This window comes from Vanellus vanellus (genome assembly GCF_965231255.1).
Source record: "Vanellus vanellus genome assembly, chromosome: 1".
NCBI lineage: Eukaryota > Metazoa > Chordata > Aves > Charadriiformes > Charadriidae > Vanellus > Vanellus vanellus.
Window position 1 is genome coordinate 213,133,743 of NC_138905.1, and position 24,521 is coordinate 213,158,263.

At 41.0% G+C, this 24,521-nt stretch overlaps 1 protein-coding gene across 1 annotated transcript in view; it reads right to left on the minus strand.

Annotated features, from left to right (window-relative positions):
- The window catches only part of TYR (tyrosinase), a gene marked incomplete at both ends in the record, with an annotated part of 52,590 nt that overhangs the window by 24,533 nt on the left and 3,536 nt on the right, over positions 1-24,521 (minus strand). The window contains 2 exons of the mRNA XM_082492939.1: positions 7,471-7,618; positions 17,111-17,327. Coding sequence (XP_082349065.1) covers positions 7,471-7,618; positions 17,111-17,327 — 365 coding nt within the window. The remainder of the gene's footprint in view (positions 1-7,470; positions 7,619-17,110; positions 17,328-24,521) is intronic.

Below are 24,521 nucleotides of genomic sequence, written 5' to 3' on the forward strand. Positions count from 1 at the left end.
TTTTGTGCAAAGGCACTTTATAATCCAGATGTTTAATTCCAAAAGACAGCCTAAAGGTTATAGACATGCATCTTCAGTAAGAAATGACTGTCACACCCACCAGCTTGCACAAGATTTCACTCAGATGCCAGATGTCAAAAGATGTATTAGCAAAATGCAGAAGCTTTTACAAGGTAAACAGTATTTGTGAGCATCAGGGGCTGTGCACTACACACCATCATCTCAGCTCTGTTCTGGAAACGGTGCAAAACTTCCCCAGGTAGGGAGCAAATCCCAGGGGCTTCATTCATAAAAGCTGTACTTGCTTACCCCTGGGCATAGCAGTGACTTAGTGATGTTCATGCTTTCACTGAGTGGAAGGACTTTAACCATATTTCACCTTCATGCCAGGGATAACTATGGAGATGACTTCACCTCCTCCTCTGCCTTTATGTAGGCACTTGGGCACAGACAGTAAGATCCTGAGCTGACACGATGCAGAAGCACTGTGGGTTTACTGTTACTGTGAGAGGAGGTGTATTGCTAATGGCAGCCTCTGGACCTGCCTTTGTCTAACCGATTTCATGTGGCTCCAAGCCATAGTTCATTCAGCTGCAGAAGAATAAGTCTTTTAGGCTGTGTCATCATTTTTTTTGCAAATATACCTCAGAAAACAATAAGAGTCTTGCTATGCCCGTATCAAGGGAGAAAATTAATCAGGCGCTTAGTGTTTATACAGTGACTTCTCCATTTTTACACTGCTTTATTATTAGCTGGTATATTATTGTATTCCAATCTCCATCTCAGCTGTGCTTAAGTCACTTGTTTTGGTGTCTCTAAGTTTCTATATACCAGATGGGGATAATACTTCCTGGGCCTCACGTCTGTCTGTGTTGTCTCCCACTGGAGACAGTTCAGGATAAGGAATGATTCTTATTTCATGTATTGAACAAGTCTGGAAACCTATGGTTGCCTTACAAGAATTTCTAATGACTTTTTTTTAAATGCTTTCACTCCAAATGTTCCAAATTCTTGCAGCAAATAGTTTTTAACTGCTAAAAAAAGTTCTTGTTTCCTGTCAACATTTCAAAACAGGAGAACAACTTGGTTTTCTCATGCCATTTTTTTTTTGGTTTAAAAAACCTGAGATGACATTTAAGAGAAAATGAAAATGTTCTGTTTCAAAAACAGAGTAAAACTAGGAAGCTTTTATTTTGACATCTCCTGGGAGTGAAAATCAAATTTCCTCTTGTTAAAGTATTTTCAAACAAAATCACTTTTGACATAATTTTTTAGGAGTGGAAGGAGAAGGGACTGGCATGAAGGTAAGTATATTGAGTGCACAGGGATTGAAAGCGTCCTCTGAGTTGGCTTAAGGAATGGGGCATTGCTGGCATGCAAAATAGGATGTGCATATTTTGGGTTCTAATACACCTTTGAACAGATTGCTCCGTACATGCTTTTCAGTTTAGCGCTTTAGTGATAAACAATGCGATAAGGAACATTTTATTGTTAGATCCTCAGATAAGCCACTCTGGCATTTCCTAAAGCTCCCAGCTTCAGCCTGCCACTGAAGCAGAAGGGGTTATTTTGGCATCCTGCAGAGAAGTCTGTGGCAGCTGACATTGCTGAACAGCACAGAGACATTTGCCTTGATCAGACAGAATTAGTGGCATTTTCATTGGGTTCTGAAGCTGATGCGTAGGAGACTTTCTCCTGCATCCACTTGGAAGTGTGCATGTATGTAAGTGGCTGTGAATGAGAGTGTCTCCATTTCATAGAATCGTATCATAGAATCATAGAATGGTTTGGGTTGGAAGGGACATTAAAGATCATCTAGTTCCAACCCCCCTGCCATGGCCAGGGACACCTCCCACTAGACCAGGTTGCTCAAAGCCCCATCCAGCCTGGCCTTGAACACCTCCAGGGATGGGGCAGCCACAGCTTCTCTGGGCAACCTGTGCCAGTGCCTCACCACCCTCAGAATAAATAATTTCTTCCTGATACTTACTCTAAATCTAACCTCTTTCAGTTTAAAACCAATACCCCTCGTCCTTTCTCTATGGTCCCTCATCAAGAGTCCCTCCCCATCTTTCCTGTAGGCCCCCTTTAGGTACTGGAAGGCTGCTATAAGGTCTCCCTGGAGCCTTCTCTTCTCCAGGATGAACAACCCCAACTCTCTCAGCTTGTCTTCACAGCAGAGGTGCTCCAGCCCTCGGATCATCTTTGTGGCCCTCCTCTGGACTCATTCCAACAGGTCTATGTCCTTTCCACATTGGGGGCTCCAGAGCGGGAGGCAGTATTCCAGGTGGGGTCTCACCAGAGCAGAGTAAAGGGGCAGAGTAAACCTCCCTTGACCTGCTGGCCACACTTTTTTTGATGCAGCCCAGGATGCGGATGGGCTGAGAGTGCACATTGCCAGCTCATGTTGAGCTTCTCATCCACCAACACCTGCAAGTCCTTCTCCTCAGGGCTGCTCTCCAGCCTTTCCCTGCCCAGCCTGTATTTGTGCTTGGGATTGTCCTGACCCAGATGTAGGACCTGGCACTCGGGCTTGTTGAACTGCATGAGGTTGGCTTGGGCCCACCTCTCCAGCCTGTCCAGGTCCCTCTGGATGGCATCTCTCCCCTCTGATTCCAATGTGAACTTATGCTTGACTTGGATTACTTTTGGCAGAGTGCGTGTGCACACACAAAAATACACAAACCCCCTCTGAAGGTTTCGTCACTGATGCAAGGATTCAATTCTGTGCGATAGCAAGCAAAAGAGTAACTGAAGTAACAAGATCAGCATAGAGATGTCCAGCTATCTCTGGTAATTGCCATTTCATATGATTGTAAATTAAGCAATTGTTATCTCCTGTTGCTCATGTTGCTTTGATACCTGAGAGTCATAGTCAGAGGCTACAAATATGCCCGGCGCTGCACAGACCAGAACAATTAGATAGTCCCTGAATGACAGAGCCTATAATATACACATAGGACAAAGGACCACAGATGGATAGAAACAGATGGATAGAAGCAACTGTGCAGTGGGACCACAAAGGTCCACCCACTAAGTTAAGGTTTCAGTTTACTAATGTCTGAGCTTTTCTGCAAGTATCATTCCAAAGGAAGAACAGTGATTGAATCTGTGGATGTGTAGGGTGAACAGTTCCTTGATAGAGGAGTCTGGAGGGAGTTGTCTGAATGCCAAACAGATGTAAAATAGAGATTGACGTCATGAACTTATTGAAGGGGTGAGTGAGCTCCTTAGCAATGAATAAGGGATGACTTGGGGATGGGCAGTGAAGGGTCTTGAAAATAGAGACCAGCAATTCACCTGATGTGACAGAGAACAAAGAAATGGCAGAAAGGTATGAACAGAGATGAACAACTGGTCAGAGCATTGGGTTAGTGCAATGATGGTTGCAGCAGTATTCTAAGCTGTTTGGTTACCCATCAAAGCTGGAGAAAAATGTGCTGTAGTGGTGGCATCACTAGAACTGACAATCTCGGTCCAGTTGTGCAAATAATCTAACAAGTCTAGATTTTAGAGATGCAAGAGACTGAAAATCTACACCCTACTGTGTTTCTGTAGAAAATCAGTTCTGAAATTCTTGTTCTAAAATCAGGGCCTTTGAAAATCATCCATATTATTGTAATAAACCCTGTCCATTACCGTAGTACTTAGAAACAAGGTGAGAGTTGGGGCCTATTGCATTAGCTTCTGTGTAGGTATACAGAAGTATGGAGATCTTTAATGGCATCTTATTTTCCCCATTGCTATTTAGTTTTCCTTGCAGTTTGAGAGGGCGGCTGTTGAGGTGAGATGTGGAAGTCAAGGAGGGAGAGGTACATAACAAATGAGAAGAAAGATTGAAGAAACATTCAAAGGGAAGAAGTGCAGGGGGAACAGATTAAGATACTGTGTGGCTACAAGGATGGAGGGGCTGAAAAGTTGCCAAAGAGGAAGGAGTTCCTTTTCAGATGAAAGAAAACACCCTACTGAGCTCAAATGGGACTGTGGGCCCTTGCTTTCACTGCTTGTGCAGCTGCTCCTTCCAGCTTGAGTGGGTTGACTCCTCCCTTGTTATTCCCTTGTGCTGACTGTAGAGCGTATCTGAATAGCAAAGAGATTTGCAATTAAGAGAAATGCTTCACAGAGCTAAAAAAGCTCTCATTTTTGCTGAATGTATATTTTGTTACATCTTTTTTTTTTCTTTTTGAGCCATTCAATTGACAATAATTTTCAGGGTGGTCACCTGTTTTTACCAAGCACTGAGGTCTGACTGCTAGGTTTTCTGGCTAGCAAATAAGACGGCAAGGAGCCTGATTTATCACTGCTAAGAAAGCTGTTGCCTGCGTGCCTTCATACTTCTGCATTGCTGAAAGAAAATGACTTAAAGAAGGGGAGCATTTGTAAGCAAACGCTTTGCTTTTCACCTGAGAGATCTTCTCAACTACAGCTCTGCTCTGTCCATTCTTCCCCCATTTTGAGCACCAGGCCCGGATAGGAGAGGCTGGGGGGTAGCAGATGGGAGGCTGACTGTTGCTCAGTTTGGAAAGCAGCTTCTAACATTTGGCTCACACCTGTCAGCAGACTCCGTATACACTTGTTTATCCTCCTCTGTACCATATGTTTCTATGTAAAATCAGTTCCAATGATCTATTGCCTTACTTCTATCACTCCTATTATGGTCGTAACTGAGCATTTCACAGTCGTTAATGCATTTACCCTGACAGCGTCCCTGTTGCGTAGGCATCTAATATCACCCACTTTACAGATGGGTTAGCTGAAGCTCTGATCAACAGCTCCTCAAAAGTCTTGTTGAAATCAATGGGAAGGAAACACATCTCCAGGAGATGTGAGTTTGGGAAAGCAAACTACATGCCCAGCTTCACCCAAGGAGTTTGCAGTGGAATGAGGAATCTCTCTTCTGGGTCCTACACGGATGCTCAAAGTGCTGGACCATTCCTGATTTCTTGACGCAGAGCTGTTCTCTACCTTTGCAAGGCCCAGCAGACCTGTGGTTGCTGGTGTCCAGTCTTTTTACACCCTTTGCCAGTAAACCTCCATCTCACAACTCTTAGTGTCCTCACCAAGGCCTGGAACAGAGGTTGTCCTCAGCAGAAGATTTAGTTAAAAAGTTAGTTAAAGGCCCATTGGCCCAATGTAGCCATAACAATCAGCTCAAAAGTGTTCTGCCCACATGAGAAAAGTTTATATGGACCAAAAAAATGCTTCTGCTGCTGTGGAGACTGATTTACCCGTTTCTTCTATTCTTTGTATTCTTGCGTGCCTCTCAGAAAAGAACTTCTTTGCAGTCCTTCAGATTTAAAGTCTATGTAGGAGAGGAATGGGTTTTTTTTAAATGTACTGTACGTACCTATCAGTCACCTACTTATTAATTATAACTAAAAGCATGATTAATCTGTCATGGATAAGGCTGCTAAGTAACCCGAATCATGCTAATGCATTTCTGTCACTTATACAAAAGGCAGCATTATTATCAGTTTTTTACATCCATGTGTACTAAAGCCCATATATACAGCAGCTGCAGAGCACTGGTAACGTTCTGTCTGCCACAGATGGAATGAGGTTGCATCATGGATATCTGTATTGCTCCCACGGTGCCTGTGCAGTGATCTTTTTCCTCAGCACTAGCAGTATTTAATGGTGTTATCTTTTGCAAATAATTTTGCCTTCTGAAATGGATAACAACTACAGTTATGAAAAGTATTTCCAGGGGCTTATAACAATTACGGCTGGAATTCCTCTGTGGGAGGGGTCAGCATGAAGACCAAGGTGCTACTTAAGCCCTGCAATGAGTGGGAGCTAAGAGATGCGTAGGTCTTATACAAGTGTGAATGTCTAAGGAAAACAATTCTTTTGATATTGCGGAGCATAATGCTTTCCCTTCTGTGTTCTTTTTCTCTGAATATTCAATTGATTCATTCTTTAATACCCTAGATGTTGGAAAGTTAATTTCCAGGTGCCAAACTTGAAATTTGTAACCACACCTGAAACCTTTGTGCATCCATTCTGTCAAGGAGTCAATGGGTGGATATGCTAAATCACACCTAAGCTACGCTGTTTAACTTTTGAAATGTTCTGAAGAAAAGCTTTTCACAGAAAAGAGTTTCAAAACTGACACCTCCAGAAGGCTAATTATGCCCTGCGGTTTTAGGAGCAGAAGACAGGTGGGTCACCCTTTGAAGGAACCATTCCACTGATGCCTGGGTGACCTGAGTAGACCTGATGCCCTATTTCGAGACAGGTAAAGTATGAAGAATACAGCCCTTAGGCTCATTAAATATATAAACTAAGGAGAAAAAGCCCAACTTCAAATTTCTCTTTTACACCGACTACCTTTTTGGTTAAATACGATAAAGTTTTATGTAAGAGTTTTGGTGTGAACTGCCTGAAATCAAAGAACTTCACGGCAAGACGATGTCTGCAAGATGTAATCTGCATCCCTCCTGTGCTGCATGCCTCAGTGACCTGAATAAAGAAACCGTTTTGATTTTCATCTGAATAAACGCCTTGCTGTGTGCAGGCAGGGTCTCAGCCAGGAGGTGTCTGAGCATACATATTTGTGAAAGAACCCTAAAAGTTTGTACAGGGTAATAGTTCTTCTGCTCTAAGCATTGCAGTAGCCAAGGCATGGTCAGTACGTGGTGGGAAAGTAGAGGAAGATAGGTAAAGAAATATAAACTGCCCCAGAACAAGTGTTGTTTGTGTGGTTTTTACAGTTCTTTGCTCAGCTAACTTTCTTTTTTATAGCTCTTTAGTCATCACAGTTGAGTCTAATGCAGTCCACAGTAAATTAATTATAGCCATTCACATATATTGTAGTGACACAGACATTTTTAAGGTCACCACTAAATCCTGGAATGCTGTCCTTAATGTTGCAATCTCACTCTTTTCTTGCAAAACTGTGCTCCCCTACCCTTTCTTATTAAGAAACTTGATATCCTTCTCTTTGCTTTCCTTTCATTCTGCACAGCTGTACTCTTCTCTTTCATCAGGAGACAGTCACAATTTTGTTTGAAACACTGAAACATGGATTTTTTCTTCTTTATTTGTGAATAGCATGCTTGGATTTTCCTTATGGAATAGAAATTAAAACAGCACTGACATTTAGAATGTAAAGGAATTGCTCCAACTGATTATAGTTGTGTTAAAATGAGTCACACACTTTTGGTCCAAACTTCCTGACATACACATCCATATATATTAATCACTATGACATCACTGAAGAACTATTTTTACCTTGGTAATAAAAACTGAATGGGTTTGTCAACTTCTCAAATTATATTTAATCCAGTGAACATACAGGCAGGTTAGGAAAGACACTTGCTCTCGAATAACAGCAGAGCTCAATATCTGCATGTCTGAAAATGCTGGGCATGTAATGGCATGTAAATATTTGCAGTTTGGAAATGTAGGTGAAAAGCACACTGTAAAAACATAAAATAAATTAGGCTTACCGAGCAGAATTAAACTCACCTGTCAACAAATGCATGGTGTAGTACAAAGATAGGATCATTCGCAGAGCCTTGTACTTGGGACATGGAGCCATTCATGTAGATGTGAAGTGCGTTATGTAAACCGCTTTGAGATATGTTCGATATTGCCGTCCGCGGATCAGCAAAGCCTGTATAGTCAAGAGGAAATCATATACTGATATGACAATGCATATAATTCTTTTTCCAGTAAGACCGAAGATCAAAGTACCTACTTTCACTTCATTTACGTGCAGCTTTTTAGACAAGAGCTTAGGAAAACGCGCAAAGGAGTGTTAATATATTTCAAAGGCATAGCAAAGATGAAATTAGAATAAGCTAAATTAAAACTCCTGCCATGTAGCTAATGCAGCATGTCAACAAATGTACTGCTTAATTGCTTTATATTTTTAAATTTCTTTGTCCTTTGCGTCTGGCTGTTAAAAGGCAACATAATCCCTGCAGACATTTATGCGTGTACATTTTTCCTGTTGAGAAAATTTATTCACTTTATTTTCATTTTTTATCTCTATACTTATAGGTTCCTAAGATAAAACAAGCTATTGTATCTTATCATATACTCATTCATTTAATATTGTTTGTCTCTATAGAACATGTTCTTTTATTGATAGAGGCCAACACAATACAAACTATAATATTTACAAAAGGATTTGGTAAATAATCAATAATCTTCCACAGTCAGACTTGCAGGATGGAAGTCTGTGGATTGCTGTTATTTTGGAGGGCACTTAAATATGGGCTTTGAGAAGAGGTCACACAGGTCAACGCCCAAATAAGAAATACTGGAAGCTGAGTCTCTACATTAGTTTTTATTTTGCTAGCCTCTCCGTACCTCAGCTCTGATGTTGGTAGCCCTTCTCAGCATCCTGACACCCAAGCTTCCTTCCTACTGGTAAGGACCCTGAATAAAAGTCAACTCAAGTCTCTGACGCTTCTCTGAGATTTTCCAGGAGAATAAAAGCAGATATATACATTGTCCTCCCAATCTATTTCTTAACCTGATGCTAATCCTGCTATTTAACCCACACTACAAAACCTCTCTGCTCTCTCTCTCTTTGATTTGGTGCCTGAAGATGTCTTGTTCTCAAAGTTTCTGTAAGCTGTAGGATAGCGGAGCATAGTGGAGACATATTAAAACAACTTTAAAAATTAATAATCATATAAAAAGGGCTGTGAACAATATGCTTGTGCTGATCTTCAGTGTTTTCCCAATATCATTGTAGTTTGTGAAATCTGCAAGGTTGGAAAAAGAAAGATCTTAGTTCTTTGGAAAATGCCTCGCACACTTTGAATACTTGCTTTAGTTACTTATTTGGACCAAGAACTAGCATTTGAATGAGGATCAGCAATATAATTTTCAAGTGAATCTCCCAGTAGTCCTTCTGTTTCATGCTGTGACTCACATCACAGGGCAATTTCTGACTTTGCAAGCTGGGTTCCTTTTGGAGGAAATCTAAAATGTGCCAACCATCAGTGGGTGTTCAGTTCATGGGACTGAACTAGAGCTAGTCTGAAAGAAACCCTTTCCTGTCAAAACCTTCATGTGTAACATGGAAGTCGGGTCATCAGCACCAACTGGTTTGCTCTCTGGATTTGCCCCTCTTTGAGTCACCCAAAGTATTGAGACATGGCTAGAGATGCCTTATGGGTAGTGTCATAATCTGTGAACTTGAAAACCTGTGTTGTGTACCCCATTGGGACTCTGATCTTCTGTGTGAAATGATTGCATCTCTTTGTGACTCTAAATTGCCTCATCGGGCTTTGCCTGGTCTGTTAATCTCTTCAAACAAGGGAAAAACTTCCATCATAAAAACACTGATAATTGTACTAAGGATAAAATCATAGCTGTGGCACCTAGGAACCCATATGCCATAATAACCATCCATCTTTCTGATTATAACAAAGATTTTGAGAAATTCAAGGGAAGTCAGAGAAGAAAACATAATCAGAACGGCTGGAGGAGGTAGAGTTGGCTTATGATGAAAAAAGCCTTGGTTTAGGAGAAAAGAAGAACATGTTGACACCTACAGATAACTTCAGGTTCTAAGTACCTCAGATGTGGACTGGGATTATTGAAGATACTGCATGGTGACATAAACAGTAATGGGCAGAAGTTCTCCAAGGGAAAACCTTGCCCACAGAAATATGTCTGATGGTGAATGCTGTGTTACCTAGCATTCACTGAGTTTCCACTCAGGGGAAACTGCAGAATGAAATATATACCAAATGTGCTATGAAGAATGATGTACATTGGCAGTCTGGCTAGAACTCACAGGAACCAATGGCAACAATTTTAGCCTCCTTTGCTGATGGCCATAGTGGGTCATCATTGGCATCAGTTGATATAGCAATACTAGGAAATTTCTGTGAATGTTAACAGAAAATGATCTATCTATCTGTATATCATTCTGAAGCAACACTTCCACTTATATTCAGCTGCATTGTGAGTATGTTTGAGGGAAGATAGACTTTATGCAGAGTTTAGGCAGAAGGCTAGATGTTTTATATCAGATTTGGGACACTTCTTAAAATTTAATACATTGCGAACACTTGATCTAATCATTCATAAAAAAAAATACACGGAATACTTATTTTGGCTCTAGACACCTTTTTATGGAACATCTCCACACAAGCAATTTATCTTAATAGTCTCTCTGTAACTGGGAGAGCTTTAGAAACCTCACCCTCCAGCTCCCAGTTAATTGGGGTACATTCTGTCAGTGTCAAAACTGATATTGTGTTTAACCATGCGCATGAGAAGTTCTAATGTCTGAGTTCTTGCTATGAAAACTCCATATAAATTGTAAAGTTAGCAGGAATAAAACCACAATGTGGTGTCACTTTATTTTATTAGCCTCGGTCTTATTCTTTTCTCTCAGACTTTTTAAAAGACTTAAGGACAACCAGCTATTCATGAAGACATACTATGAAATGGGGTATAGTCAATTAAAAAGAATATATGAAAACATAAGAATTCTTTCCGAGTACAGGAAACTTCGCTGCAGTGGCTGCAGTAAAATCACCTTTACAGAAAACGTGATGCTACAGATCTACAAGCACAGTGAGCTGAAATGAGAGCTCCCTGCCTCTAGATAGGGGAATCCCACTTTCCCCACCCGCCTTGCCCCATGCTGTGCCTGCCCATGAGTTAACTGCAGCCCTTGTCAGTCCTTCTATGAACTGATTTAACTGACTAAAAAAAGCAGAAAACTATGTTGGAGTTTGGGATTTCAGTTTTTTCCCAGGTTGCTGAGTTACGTTATCTCATGTCAGGATATGATGAGAACCAGTGTTGGAACTACGAAAGGAGGGAGAGCAACTGACTGTTGGATGGAGGACATTGCATAGAGAAGCAGGGCTGTCCCCGGTGACAGTGGGCTGTTAAATGATCTGGCCAGTATAGGAAGCTGTAGCATAGCTGGGTGGCTGGGCCCAAAGACTTGTGAATGGAGCTAAATCCAGTTGGCGGCTGGTCACAAGTGGTATTCCCCAGGGCTCAGTGCTGGGGCTGGTTCTCTTTAATATCTTTATCAACGATCTGGATGAGGGGATCGAATGACCCTTAGTAAGTTTGCAGACAACACCAAGTTGGGTGGCAGTGTTGATCTGCTTGAGGGTGGGATGGCTCTGCAGAGGGATCTGGACAGACTGGATCGATGGGCCGAGACCAATGGTATGAGGTTCAACAAGGCCAAGAGCCAGGTCCTGCACTTGGGTCACAACAACCCCATGCAATGCTACAGGACTGGGGAAGAGTGACTGCAAAGCTGACTGGTGAAGGACCTGGGGGTGTTGGTGGACAGCCGGCTGAATATGAGCCAGCAGTGTGCCCAGGTGGCCAAGAAGGCCAACAACATCCTGGCTGGTATCAGGAATAGTGTGATGAGCAGGACCAGGGCACTGATCATCCCCCTGTACTCAGCACTGGTGAGACCCCACCTCAAACACTGCATTCAGTTTTGGGCCCCTCACTACAAGAAAAACATTGAGGTGCTGGATTGTGTTCAGAGAAGGGCAATGAAGCTGGTGAGAGGTCTGGAGCACAAGTCTCATGAGGAGCGGCTGAGGGAACTGGGGCTGTTTAGTCTGGAGAAGAGGAGGCTGAGGGGACACCTTATCACCCTCTACAACTACCTGAAAGGAGGGTGCAGTGAGGGGAGGTAGGTCTCTTCTCCCAAGTAATAAGTGATAGGACAAGAGGAAACAGCCTCAACTTGTACCAGGGGAGGTTTAGATTGGGTAGTGGGAAAAGTTTCTTCACCTGAAGTGCTATCAAGCATTGGACCAGGCTGCCCAGGGAAGTGGTTGAGTCACCATCCCTGGAGGTACTTAAAAGACACGTAGATGTAGTGCTGAGAGACATGGTTTAGTGGTGGTTTCGGCAGTGTTAGGTTTATGGTTGGACCTGATGATCTTAAGGGTTTTTTCCAACCTAAATGAGTCTGTGATTCTATGATTCTATGTCTGAGTCCAACTGACTGATATACTTAGACCCATTCTCCCTGAAGATGATTTTTTTCTTTAATAAGGATTTCCCATTTTAGAGTAGTTCAAGTCAGATAGATGCATTTACTTTAAAATAGGAAGGAAGATAAGGATATAAGAACTTTAAGGCCATATAAGAATTTTAAGGCTGGACTTTGAAGTTAGTGATGTTCTTCTGGTTTATATTCGTGGAGTTTTTCTGCCATTGGCGAACTCACGGGATATTTTTCAGGGTTAAATCTTACATATTTTCGCAAGCAATGTTATTACTGTAATCTCTCTAGAGCGAGGTAGCTGCAAGATCTGCAGAATTTGGCCCAAGGGGCTGTAGTAGATGAAAACTTGTGATTATCTAATTTAGACCATGTCATCATCTAGTTTTTTTCTTAAAACAACTCTTGTAGAGCTTTACTGTGGTCTGGGCTGAGCAGTCTTTCTAGTTCTCTGGTAATGACCTTCTGCATTTTGACAGCACTTTCTCAATGTGCAGCACGAATTTACTCAGAGACTGAGAGTTTGAGCTAGTTGAACAATGCTGGCGGCAGGCTAAAACTTTTTTAATTAGAAGTTTTCTGTTGGCAAACTTCATTTTGAGAAACCATTTTTCATCAGCTGTACGGATCACAGTGAAAATACTGAGAAAAGTTTTCCACATTAAAATCGCTCAGAAAAAAAGGAAAATGTCCTATCAAAATGAAATTACATTTTGAAGTGTTGGATGTTTTATTACATTATTTCATGACAGAACAGTACTAACAATACAGAATTGTGACACACAGTGGAATGCTATGACATGGCTTGGCTTGATACCTTGTGTCATGAGTTAATACATGAATAATGAAAGTGATATAGAGTTTTATAATTTTTTGTCACTTTCTGCAAAATTTAGAAGGCATGGATTTTCATTTGAAGTTGCCATGAACAAAATAATTTCAAATGCGGAATTTGCTCATAAAGAAAAAGAAATTCTAAGTTTTCAGCCATCTCTTATTCTTAGGAGGCAGCATGCAAGGTGTCACACCAAAACTGAATTTCGCAAAGAAGAAACCCAACTATTTCATTTGCAGTGGGCCAATCCATTTCGGATCTCATCTGCTGCTTATAAACTAGACCGATTTTTTGTTCTCTTCTGGTATCCATGAATTGTCCAAGAAGTCAACAGCGTTCCCCAGTTAGGGCCATGATTCAACAAATCCTATTTCAAACAATTGCTTCCACCTCAAGGGGCAACATGCAAACTACTTTTAACATGTTGGTTTTCAGTCAGAGCAGACACTGGCCTGTCCCAGAGTGAGAGGGCAACCCATGTGCTCAGCCTCGGGAGGGTGTTGCTTTATTGAATAATATTGACATTGCTGTTTATGGCTGTTGTGGTTACTCTCGAGTGACATCATTTCTGACTCTATAGCATAATTTTCTACTACTCAAATACAGATTCAGCCTGCGTTGTTGGCAACTGCTCATAATTACACCGATACCTACCCCTTTGAAGGGTAAAATGGTGTTGTCTTTCTTCCAGTGCACTCAAGCACTGAAGAGCATAACATTTTGGCCAGAAGCGGTTGTTCTAAGTGATTGGTTCTTCTAAGTGATCTCAGGTGTTTTCCTTTACAGAACTAAAACTGAGGAGTAAATCTCACTTTGGTGTAAATCAGGAGCCACTCACTTACAGCCACTAGCTTGGTTCTGGTCATCTTTTGTAAATCTAGAGTAACTCCAGTAAAGTCAATGGACTTACTTGAGATTTACTTTGGACCTAAAAGAGATTAGAACTTGACCTTAGGTATATTGGCATAAACTTGTGTAAACAAGTAAGAAGGATTAAAAAGCTTTTTGTTTAAAAAAGAAGTAGATGTTGGGAACTATGGAAGTGTAAGAATGCTGTCACGCAGAAGTGGGCACTGAAACAATAAATGCAAGTTGGCAATTTAAGTTTGGCATCTGTACACAACACAAGACTAAGCAGCCCATTTGTAAGAAAGAAGTTAACGCAATATGTTTTATTTGGCTGTAAAACTAGTTTAAAAACTTTCCACCATCTTTTTCAACATTAGCCATGGATTCTTGGTTTTGCATTGCAGTTTACTATCTTGTTAGTTAAATGAGTTAGTTGACAGAAACATTTGTGGTCCTGTGGTGTAAAGTTGAGTGTTGAAATAATTCAGGTTAAAAAATAAAACATCCTCTAAGTAAAAAAAAAAAAAAAAAGAGAAAAAGCTGTCTCAGAATAACACTGTGTCTGATGGAATAAGCTCCACCTCCATAGTACTATAGATAAATGCCTACTGAGCCACATCTGGCTCGCTTTCAGACAGACTCACCACCAAAAGAGCCCTTTATCATTGAACACCATGGATGTTTCACTCTAGTGGTCTCTGCTTCTGATGAAATATTCTTATGGAAAGAAAGGTAACACCACTCTGTTGACATTTACTCTCTTCCATACCAGCTCTTGGACACTGTAGGTCTACTTTAGCTAGGCTATAGAAGTTAGACAACGATATAGGTAATCTGGTAATCGGACTGAGAGCTGGACTATGAGTAAAGATGGTAACTTTCTTAAAAGGATTTCCCCTAGAATACAGAGGATCTAATGTTAAGTTGTTTTGGTTTTGTTTCGTTTTGTTTTGTTTTTCATGTCTACCGAGCTTCTAAGGAAGAGATGTTCATTGCCTCAGTCTTACCCTACTGAGCTTTTCTTCACTGGTCTGCAGCTTCCCAGGCTCCCTCTGCATGGATCCTAGGACTGACAAAGGTCCACCTTCACTGCCAGGAGAAAAGGAGCTGCTCTTTCTCTTTTCTTACCTTTTCAAATCACTGTAGGATCATGTGTAGGATCAGGAGGGATCCTACAGATGCTCTGAAAGGGCTCCAGTGTGTGTCAATGAGGGCACATCTGGATGGACCGATAAAACAGGCATGCTCTGCCCCTGCATCCATACTAACTGGATGCATCCAGAAGCCATGCAACACTGTGACCAAGATAATATACGCCGCTTCTGTAGCTACCTAAGATGTATGGCTTCTGAATCATATCTGAATTGCATATGTCCTCAAGAACATGTAGTTTTTTCCATAGTCTATTGGAAGAACTATCTAAATCAATGAAATCCATTAGAGTCTATAGGTGGCAACCATGACATGCCTCGTATGGCATTTGGAGGGTTCCAAATGAGCACAGTGGTATGCTGGAGCTTCATAACCTCTGTTAGAAGAATGATGAATGCTCTTCAAGTTGTGAAGGGTTGTTGCACAGAACAAAAGAACTCACTTGGAGGAAAATTTGATCCATAAGAGCTCTTTTCAGATGCAGTGACATCGCCATTATTCAGATAAAAGCGTGACCCTCTTAAAGTGTGATTGGCAGATGACACTATGATATTAACAAAGACCAGCCGTGACTGTGCTTGCTAGCCATGAAATTAATGTGACAAAGAGACAGCAGAAGAGAAAGGGTTTGATACGTTAATCAGACAAAACACTGATTCTGAGTTTAGAGTTAAAATAACTTCTTCTAGGCTCTTTGGGAACCGTAGGTGCTTTCCTGATCATTGTGCAATTCTCTTGAACGTCTATGTTATCGCCTTTTTTCAAATAACTACTGTCATTTTCAATAGGAAAATGTATCCATTTGTATCAAAGGGGTATACTTGATCTATGACTGTTTAGCTGTCAGTTTAGACTTAGCAGTGACAAAAAGCCGATTTTGCCCTTTTTCTGCAAGTAGTCATGAATTATTGTTGTTTAATGAGCAGTCATGATACCAAAATTTAGGCTTTGTGAGTGGTTCGCTTTGACTCTGTCTTCTCAATAAACCCATATATGGCTCTGCGTAACTTCCATAGACTGTGCCTTTGCTTTTGCTTACAGTACTAGCAGCATGATGGTAAGCCCTCATTATTTCAGGGCTTGTTTGCTTTAATTCCCTTTTCTGTACTCCTCCTATTCCACTCTTTGCATCTATTCACATATTTTGTGGAGAAAAATGTGAGCAAGCCTCTACTCAATTATGTCACCTTTTCCTTTTTCTTTCCCAAACTCCACATGGTTCCTTTTCTCAAAGGTGGAAAGAACAGCTATGTCCAGAGCCAGAGTCAATTAATGTCTCGATTCTCTGTTGGCTTCAGCAGACAAATTCCACATTTTTGACTGTTTTTAGAGCAGAAACTGGTTCACTTTCTTTTTTCCCAAGAAAGCTTTATGGCATTCCATGCCGCATTAAGAGTAATACTGAACATATTACAAGCTTTGCTTTCTTATCCTCACACCAACTCCTGTATCACATTGATTTGGCACTTGCATGGTCCCTTGCAAGCAAAAATCTCTGGGACATGAAAAGTAGATCATATTTGATCCAACTGATATATGATACTGTAGCAATAATTATTGATAAATATATAATGTTCAATCCTTGTTTGTTTGCAATTTAGCAAGATTCAAAAGATAATGGGTGGATAGACAATTAAAAATAGCTATTCCTTTTAGCAAAGAACCCTTGTTTACTAGCAAATTAGGAACCTTCAAAACAAGTTGGATAGTTAGAAAATTAAGATAAATAACTAAATTCTTCTGTAAATTATACTTAGGGTCATTTTTAAGATATAATTTAATCCTTAATCTTTAGATTTTGGAGAGAAGTCTACTACGGAGTTCACAGTGGCAGGGTGTAGACATAACATGCCAACTGGCAGCATCCTCTTTCACACTCGTTGTCCAGCCTTGCCTCTGGAAGACAGTGGATTCCAGGGCAAACCTGTGACCCACACGGACATGGTTATTGTCATGATTAAGTAGATCATTAGACGATGTCCTTTTATACAGTAGAACATTTCTTTGCTGTGCTTAGTGCTAACAACAGCAGGAGCCAATATGTCCTAACAGATGGATTTAGGATCTGGTCTAGTCTATAGTTTCTATTTTTGTATCAAATGCCTTTAACATGGTTCTTTCTGTTTATTCTAGGAGAAATATTCCTGTTATTCCAGGAGAAAGCATAACTTTTTCTTTCTTCTTTTTTTTTTTTTCTTTTTGAGCGTTGATTTATCGAATCAGCTCGTACTGCCCAGAGTTTAAAGACTCTCACCCCAGAGAGAATCAATTTACAGATGGAAATGGCATAATAAGATAAAACATGTTACCTTCCAAAGTGTTTCGGAAACTGTAATTGGCCATTTTATCCATGGTTCCAGATTCATACTGAGTCAGTGACAGGCAAAATTCAACTTCAGCTGAGGATGGTAGCCTTGGGGTCCTCGATTTATCGTTGTTGCCAGGATTGCGCAGTATAGGCCCTTCACTTGTGGCATTGCATAAAGCCTGTTGGCTGTTGTACTCTTCAGACCGAGTACAAATTACCTGTATAAAACACTTTCTATTAGCAGAGTTGCAATTGTAAAAAAAAAAACAGAACCAAAGAGGCATTTTGATTAATTATTTTTTAAAGGATCAAAGAAAATGTACAATGTAATAAGTTTGTTGGAAGACTATATATTAATTTTTACTTTTTCTATTTATGATTTTGATATAAGATAGGTTACTTCATAGACGACACCCCTCTACTACAGTCCACATTTTGAAATAATACACTAGTCTGTATCTGAAACTACCCATGTAGACTAAGGTATCAATTCTCATTTATACCCTTAAAACCTCACTGAGGTTAAATTCACTGTTACCTACCAATGCAGCAGGACACAAATGGAGTTAAATCTGCTGCTGCCATTGCTAAATGGAGGCTTCTTGGCTTCAGCAGGCTACTGAACAAAGCCATAATCATAGATTTTTTTCCCCCACACAGTAAGAGGGGAAATTGTTGTCTTGGAATATGAAAAAAAAATCTTTTATTCTTCATGTATGTGTCTGTGCTTTGTCAGACTAAATAGGCACTTAGTTTCTCTATGTCTTGATGATGCTATACATAGAAAATGGGAAAAGACATTGCCCTACTTCCCAGGAATGTTGTGGAGATGAACATATATCACCAGCTGAGATACTCTAGTGATGGGTATTGGGAAAGGATCTTACGTATAGAGATGAATACAGATAAATGCTGTCAGAGTTCAGCATCATTTATATAAATGTTCTGAGTTCACAAGCAAAGTCCAGTCACCATGAGATAACAAGTCCTTATTTGTCAGATGATCTGTGGAAGCTGCCCATCCAATTTGAGACTCCTCGAAGAGCAAAGTAGTTCAATGTAATTTCAAATGGCAGTCAGCTGATTTGGCTGAGTCAAAGTCCTTCACATTTGTCATGGGTTAAAAGAGCCCACGCAGACTGTCAGTGTCATTAAGGTGCTGCTCAACATCTTTTTAAGCCACAATAACTTATTTGTTACATAAGGATGTGGGTCCTCTGATGACCACGAGCTTTTATAGCAGCTCTCACTGCATCTGCTGCTTGGTCAGTGCTCGCAATGAGAAGGAGGACTTTTTATCATATCTGAGTACAATAAACCTACAGGGAGTCAGTAGAAGTACTAACTTGTATTTCTACTTTATATTCAGGAACTTGCCTAACGTGGAGTCAGTATGGAGGATGGTGAAAAAATAATGACACAATGACAAGCAGAAGGTGAGACAGGAGGGTTTTGTGGGTGCGTATAGTGACTGATACAGCTGATGGGTCTGCGAAAATGAAACACAACAACAGTAGCTCAAAACTCCCGGAAGTTGTTTCGCATCCCTTTCAGGTGAGGCTGAGACTCTGAACCAAAACTGCTGTCTATTGTTTTGCTTTTTTTCTGAAAAACACACTAAAAAAAATAAGACTCCAAACCACCAGATTCCTTCAAAATACAGGACTCCATGGTTAGCAGGTAATCAATGTGGTTAATGAGAACTTTTGGGTGGAGAAAGAACAGGTCTCATTATTGAGCGAGACATCACAGGGGAGAAAACACATGACATTGAAACCTCCATACTTCTTTCTTCCTGGAGGTGTACTTCTATTTCATGGACCGAAACAATGAACGAGAAGGGGAATGAAAGCAATCATATCTGCTGTGAATGGGATGGAAGAACATGAGATTCTCTGTTAGTGAAGGAAGTGAGCGGGAGATTCATTTCACCAGCACTAGCTGTGTACAAATTGCCACACTGAAGCAACGCTCAGGACAACCTCTGCAGTCAATAGAGAGAGACATCTCCAGAGTGTGATTCAGCCCTTCTCAGCCAGATGTCTGGTAGGTGAGATGTACTTACCTCTAGGGGTGCCTAACTCTCTCCATTGACTAAGTCAGTGAAATAAAATGTGTAAAAAAAATCAATGCAGAAACTGTCTCTGGACTGCAGTTAGCAAGGGAAGCAAAATTAAGAGCGTTAAAGTTAATGCTCTACTTCTGCATTAGGATGGGATGAATCCCACCCTGGAGGCATGGATGTGCCTCTGAAGTGACTAAAGACAGAGCCAAAGGCAAGTTGCTCTGCTGCCTAACTAACTTCTGAAAGAGTGGAATGAGATGAGATGAATCCTTTTCTAAGCGATTTGACCACAAATTCACAGAAAATGTATGACAGAGCTGGCGATATAACCTAGATTTCTTAAGAATCTGGAGTTCTTAAATGATAAGTTTCCTATGAATATGAATATCATGAATAAATTATTCTCATCTTTTTTTTTTTTTTGAGGAGATAAGAAAGCTTATCAGAGAAATTTATACTTAGAGACTGCTCTATTAGCTGGAATCTGCCCTAGTCTGTTAAAAGTATTAAAGTGCCCTTGGAGGCTGTTAGGTAGTTATCTGGCAGAGAGTTTCTTGTGCACATTCCCCCCAGAAGCTCCCTGAGTGGGTCAGGACTGTGCCTCTATGAAGTCTCTTTTGAGAATCCCCGCTGAGAAGGGAGAAGTAGCAACAGGGAGAGACCTACAGTTGTGAACACAAAGCGTAGTTACGGTGCTGTTCTTACGATTGTTTTGTGTTACTGAGAGAGTTTATTCCTGTTAGAAGGAAAATAGTGGGATGATTCAGGCTGAGGGAGATGCTCTAGTAATTTCTTTCTTTATAAAAATGCACAGTCCTATGTCCCTAGAAGTGCATTAGTGAAAAAGGCAAGTGTGTCTTGGCTGGTGAAGCTCAACCCGTTGCCCAGTTGGTACCTGGCTCAGAAACTACATACATGTGGATTTTCTGTTTAGCTCTGTTTCCTATGGACCTTATTTAGGTCCATATGTTCTTCTAGCTTCTCTGCTTTGCCATCTTCTATTTTTTCTCCCTCTCCCCACTGCCCTGGGGATATATCCCCATTGAGTCCTAAAGAGGAATCACATGCTGCCTTCAAGACCAGCTTTTCAGAAATCCAGACAGGGAATCTGCAAGCATGAGCTCAAATATATGTAAACAAAGGAACACTTCCCCTTCGTTCTGTTCATCCATTTCAGTGGGATTTCATGCAACTGTTGATGTTATGAGGTCTTATAAATTGTTAGAGTGCTAATTATTTTTTTCCCTCATTTATGTCTCAGTGTAGCCCTTATTAACTAATTTGCCTGACTAACAAAATTCATCCCGAAGAGAAGCCAGATGCTATAAGGCATCTGGTAACTCATGGTCAAGAAATGCCATCATAATGGGCAGGAATGAAAATACTTATCTATGACCTTCTGCTATTTGTTCTGAACTAAAATCTAAAGTCTGGCCATAAAATTAGACAAGATACTTTTCCATAAAGGTGTAACTTAAGTAATGTAAATTATGGGTATATCCTGAAACTATAATTTGCTGGTTCATGAGTCATGTGATGTGTAAATGGTAACAGAAGACAGGTCAGTTAAATGGTTCTTTCTGAATGCAATCTGCATAAAGCACACACAAAACGGGTCACGTCATTGCCTTCTCTTCATTTAGCCGGAGAACTTTCTACTGGAAACATGCGGTTTTAACACAGGATTTTTTGTTGCCTTTCAGAACAGTCCTGAGCAAATTTCTCAGTTCACCCTGGACAAAGCTTCATATTGAAATTGCGCCCAATGCTTGCTCTCCTGCATGCGTAAATTCACCGGCTCCAGGGAAATTTTTAGGAAGACACTCCGAGCAAAAGCTTATGTAAGTAGTCAGCAGAGCAAACGCCAGTAGATGGCAGTCCAGAATACGCAGCATCGCTCCTGGGCCTTGCAGCACCCAGCAAAAAAAGCCCTCCGTGCACTGCAGTTGAGATCTTCAGCACAAATCTTTGTATCGTTTCTCAGAAAACAGACTGCAAATGTGTGGAAGCCTTGCTACCGTCTCACACCTTTTCACAAATGGGAAGCCCTTTTGTCTTTTAGTTTGCTACTGCTTGCACAGACGAGCCTAAAGAAAGTGAATTACGTTACAGGAGCCTTCAGCAGTATTCATTCCTTTGCCTGCTATTTTTCAATTCAAACCTTTGGGGGTTTTCATGACAAATTCTCTTTAATTGTTTTAGATTTATTAGATCTGTATTTACAGGGACGTGCAATAGAGACAATATATACCTGAACACTTAGAAAAAAGTGATTTTCTATGGTGTTGAAATAGCTGCTCACTTACAAAGCGATCTGAAGTTCCTTAGTCTGCTGGGGAAGTACAGCCACTCAAAGGGTTACTCTACAGCTTTTCTTCCTTTAGAGCTGCGCCCTGGATCTGCTTCTCCTCTGAGCCCACCAAGCAGGAGCCCGCCCCTGTCCAGAAACTCTATCAGCATGTTTTCGTAGTGTTAGGCTCCGGGTTAGTATAGCCTAAAAGATCCACTTCAGACTATAGCCAGAGCAAGCACATGACTTGCTCACCTGTGCTGCCCACCCCATCTCTCCCAAGGGTGTGATGTGGGCACTTCTTGGCCCTCCTTGACATGTCACCATGTCTCCGTTTGTCCTACGCGAAGTCCAGACTCCTGAACTGGAGCCTTGGGTCCCACTACGCGGCCAAAAGAGATTTTGCCTTGATTCATTGCCTCTATCTGTCTTTCTCTGTCTCTCTCCGCTTGTTCTTCCACTCTTGCTTGGGAACGGCATTAAAGTGCAGCCCTTGTGCTGGATTTAAAACATTTGGCAATTGTAAAGGGGTTTCATTTTTCATTTTTTGGATGCATTAGAGCCTGGCATAATCTAATCCAAATTAAGTAGCATGCAGAAGCCGTTTGCTCACCACACTAGGAAAATGTAAGGAAATCCCCAAATAACCTGCAACAGAACTAACTGTACTTTGAGAGCTTGCTTTTACAGGCAAAACTTTAAAAGGTGCTGTATCTACACCAGAAGAAAAAAGTTTTTAAGAGACTGTGTATATTTATGTCTGGTTCTTCATGTACTCCTGAATATTAGCAGGAATGGAAAGGTAAAACAGGAAGGGGACTGAATGAAAAAAAAAAGAAAATTTGGAAAGCAAAGCTTCAAGCACATTCTAAGGAACATCTTTGTGCAAGGATAAGGTCATTAATCATCTTTCTGACCCCTACGGCACATGCATTAACTGGAGGAGCTGCGAAAGTCAAGCTAAAAGGAGATGAGACAAACATAAACTGACAGCACTGAAACAAACCCAGGGCCTTCAAGATATTTTCTCAGCCTTCAGTCAGAGCTGGCTGAGTTCCATCTCTTTGCTTAGAGGCAGCCCAGAACAGGGGGGTAACTTACACCCCTTTCAGCACTTCAAAACGGTGCTGGGGTGGAGTGGGAAACTCTGTTATCAATTACTGCTGAAATATTCATTAACACTTCCTGGTTTGGCAGACCGTGATTCCCTGCTCTCTGGCTGTCTCCCAGCTGTGCCATTAGTGTGGCTGTCTCCATGTCTACCGCAAATTCACAAAGACACATCTCTCTACAGGTAGGGTTCTTTTCCTGGTGAATTATTAACAGAACCCATTTTTTTAGGGATTTCCTTAACTATTAATTTACACACCTCCGAAGGTGTTTGTCTTTTACGTCACATGACTCCTGAGCAAGCATGGCTATAAGCTAGAGAACAGCCAAGCAACCTCAGGCCAAACTCTGCTGTCAGCCACTCGTGATCCCATGGAAGAAGGGGAATTGCTTTGAGATTGCAGCGACATAAAGAGGCTGAGGATACTGGAGTGGCTGGTCCTGCTGCGCACACATCCCGATTCCCACAGGCTGCGGTACAGAGGTGTGACACGCAGAGGCTTATCTCTTTGTAATAGGAAATGCTTCAAATTTATAATCCATGTAGGCATATCATTAGGAGACGGGTCTTGATAAACTGTTCTTTTGCAGTTGCTTACTCCATTTGGGCTGTTGCTTTTTTATTTACCAGCCTGTAGCTGGCACCAAAACCTATTGAGTTGCAATAAAAAATAAAGTCGTTGAGCTCATGAGATACTCGGGTGTCCACAAAAGAGGGATGGAAGACTTTGGCTGATTTAAGGATCAAGAAGTGTTGGCTTCTGGTGTTTGTATTTTTTAAAATTTCCTGCGGTTATTAAAGGTGGACATAAAACATTGCTTCAAATGATTCTCTCGGACTATTCATCTAGCAGTGCAGCTCCCTGACACTTAGAATTAAATAGCTGTGTCTGAATAGCTGAATTTTGTATTTCTTATGAAGTCATATTTTCAGGTAATGGATCTAAAGTGCTGTCATTATTAGTTTAGGTGCATTATATCCATTTTCTATTTGTGTAACTTGTTTCCCTTTTGTGGTAGCTTTGCATTTGCGTAAGTGGTTCTGCAGGGTGATACGGAACGAAGTGCTAAGGGAAATTCTCGGTGCTTGAGACAAAGAATTGGCTGCAGGTTTACACCAGCACATCTGAGAGCAGACAGCTCTCCACGTTACGCAATTGCTTCTCTCAGGTAACTCTTCTTGTCGGAGAGACAAGGTGCGGGGGGCTGAAGTTGATGGTATAGCCTGCTCAACACAGTAGCAAACCTAAACCAGCACCTACAGTCTCCTGCTTTATTTTCTTCATTGTCTGCCTGACACGCTGTGGGGATCCCCAAAGTCCAATGTTAACTACCAGCAGAAAGATTCTGCTTTTATTTGCAGAAGGCTTTTTATGCATTTGTAGCTCCACCGACTCCTGTTATTTCTCCAAATTAGTTCTGGCGCAGAGGAGAGCAGAATTTCACCTACTAATATTTCAGTGAGACATAATAATTATTTCTTCAGCAAACCCATTACCTTGAAAAATTATAGAAATGGGCGCTAAAACAAAAAGCTCTCAACATGTCATGGAAGATCTCCATTTCCCACATAGCTTTCCATTAAGTTGGCACGGAACTGCGAAATTTGGTAAAGCATTAGTAGGGGCCATGCAGTCCTAATTCTGAATGCAACACTTGAATCATCACAAACAAGTAACTGAAAACACGAGAAAATCCTTTCCACCTACCCTAAACCATACGCCAAGCAATCAAATAAAAACACTAAAGATTCCCGATAGTCTTGCTGGTAAAAACAGAGGCAGGAACCAGAAGTTTCACTCAGGTGATAAACATGAGAAAAATGTGGACAGATAATTCACTCAGCTAAGTGGTAACAGCAGCATGTTGAAGAAAAACTAAGGCGAAAGCAAGAATTTCAGCATGTATTCATGGGTATCCATGTTGCCATGGCAACTTCTCAATGGA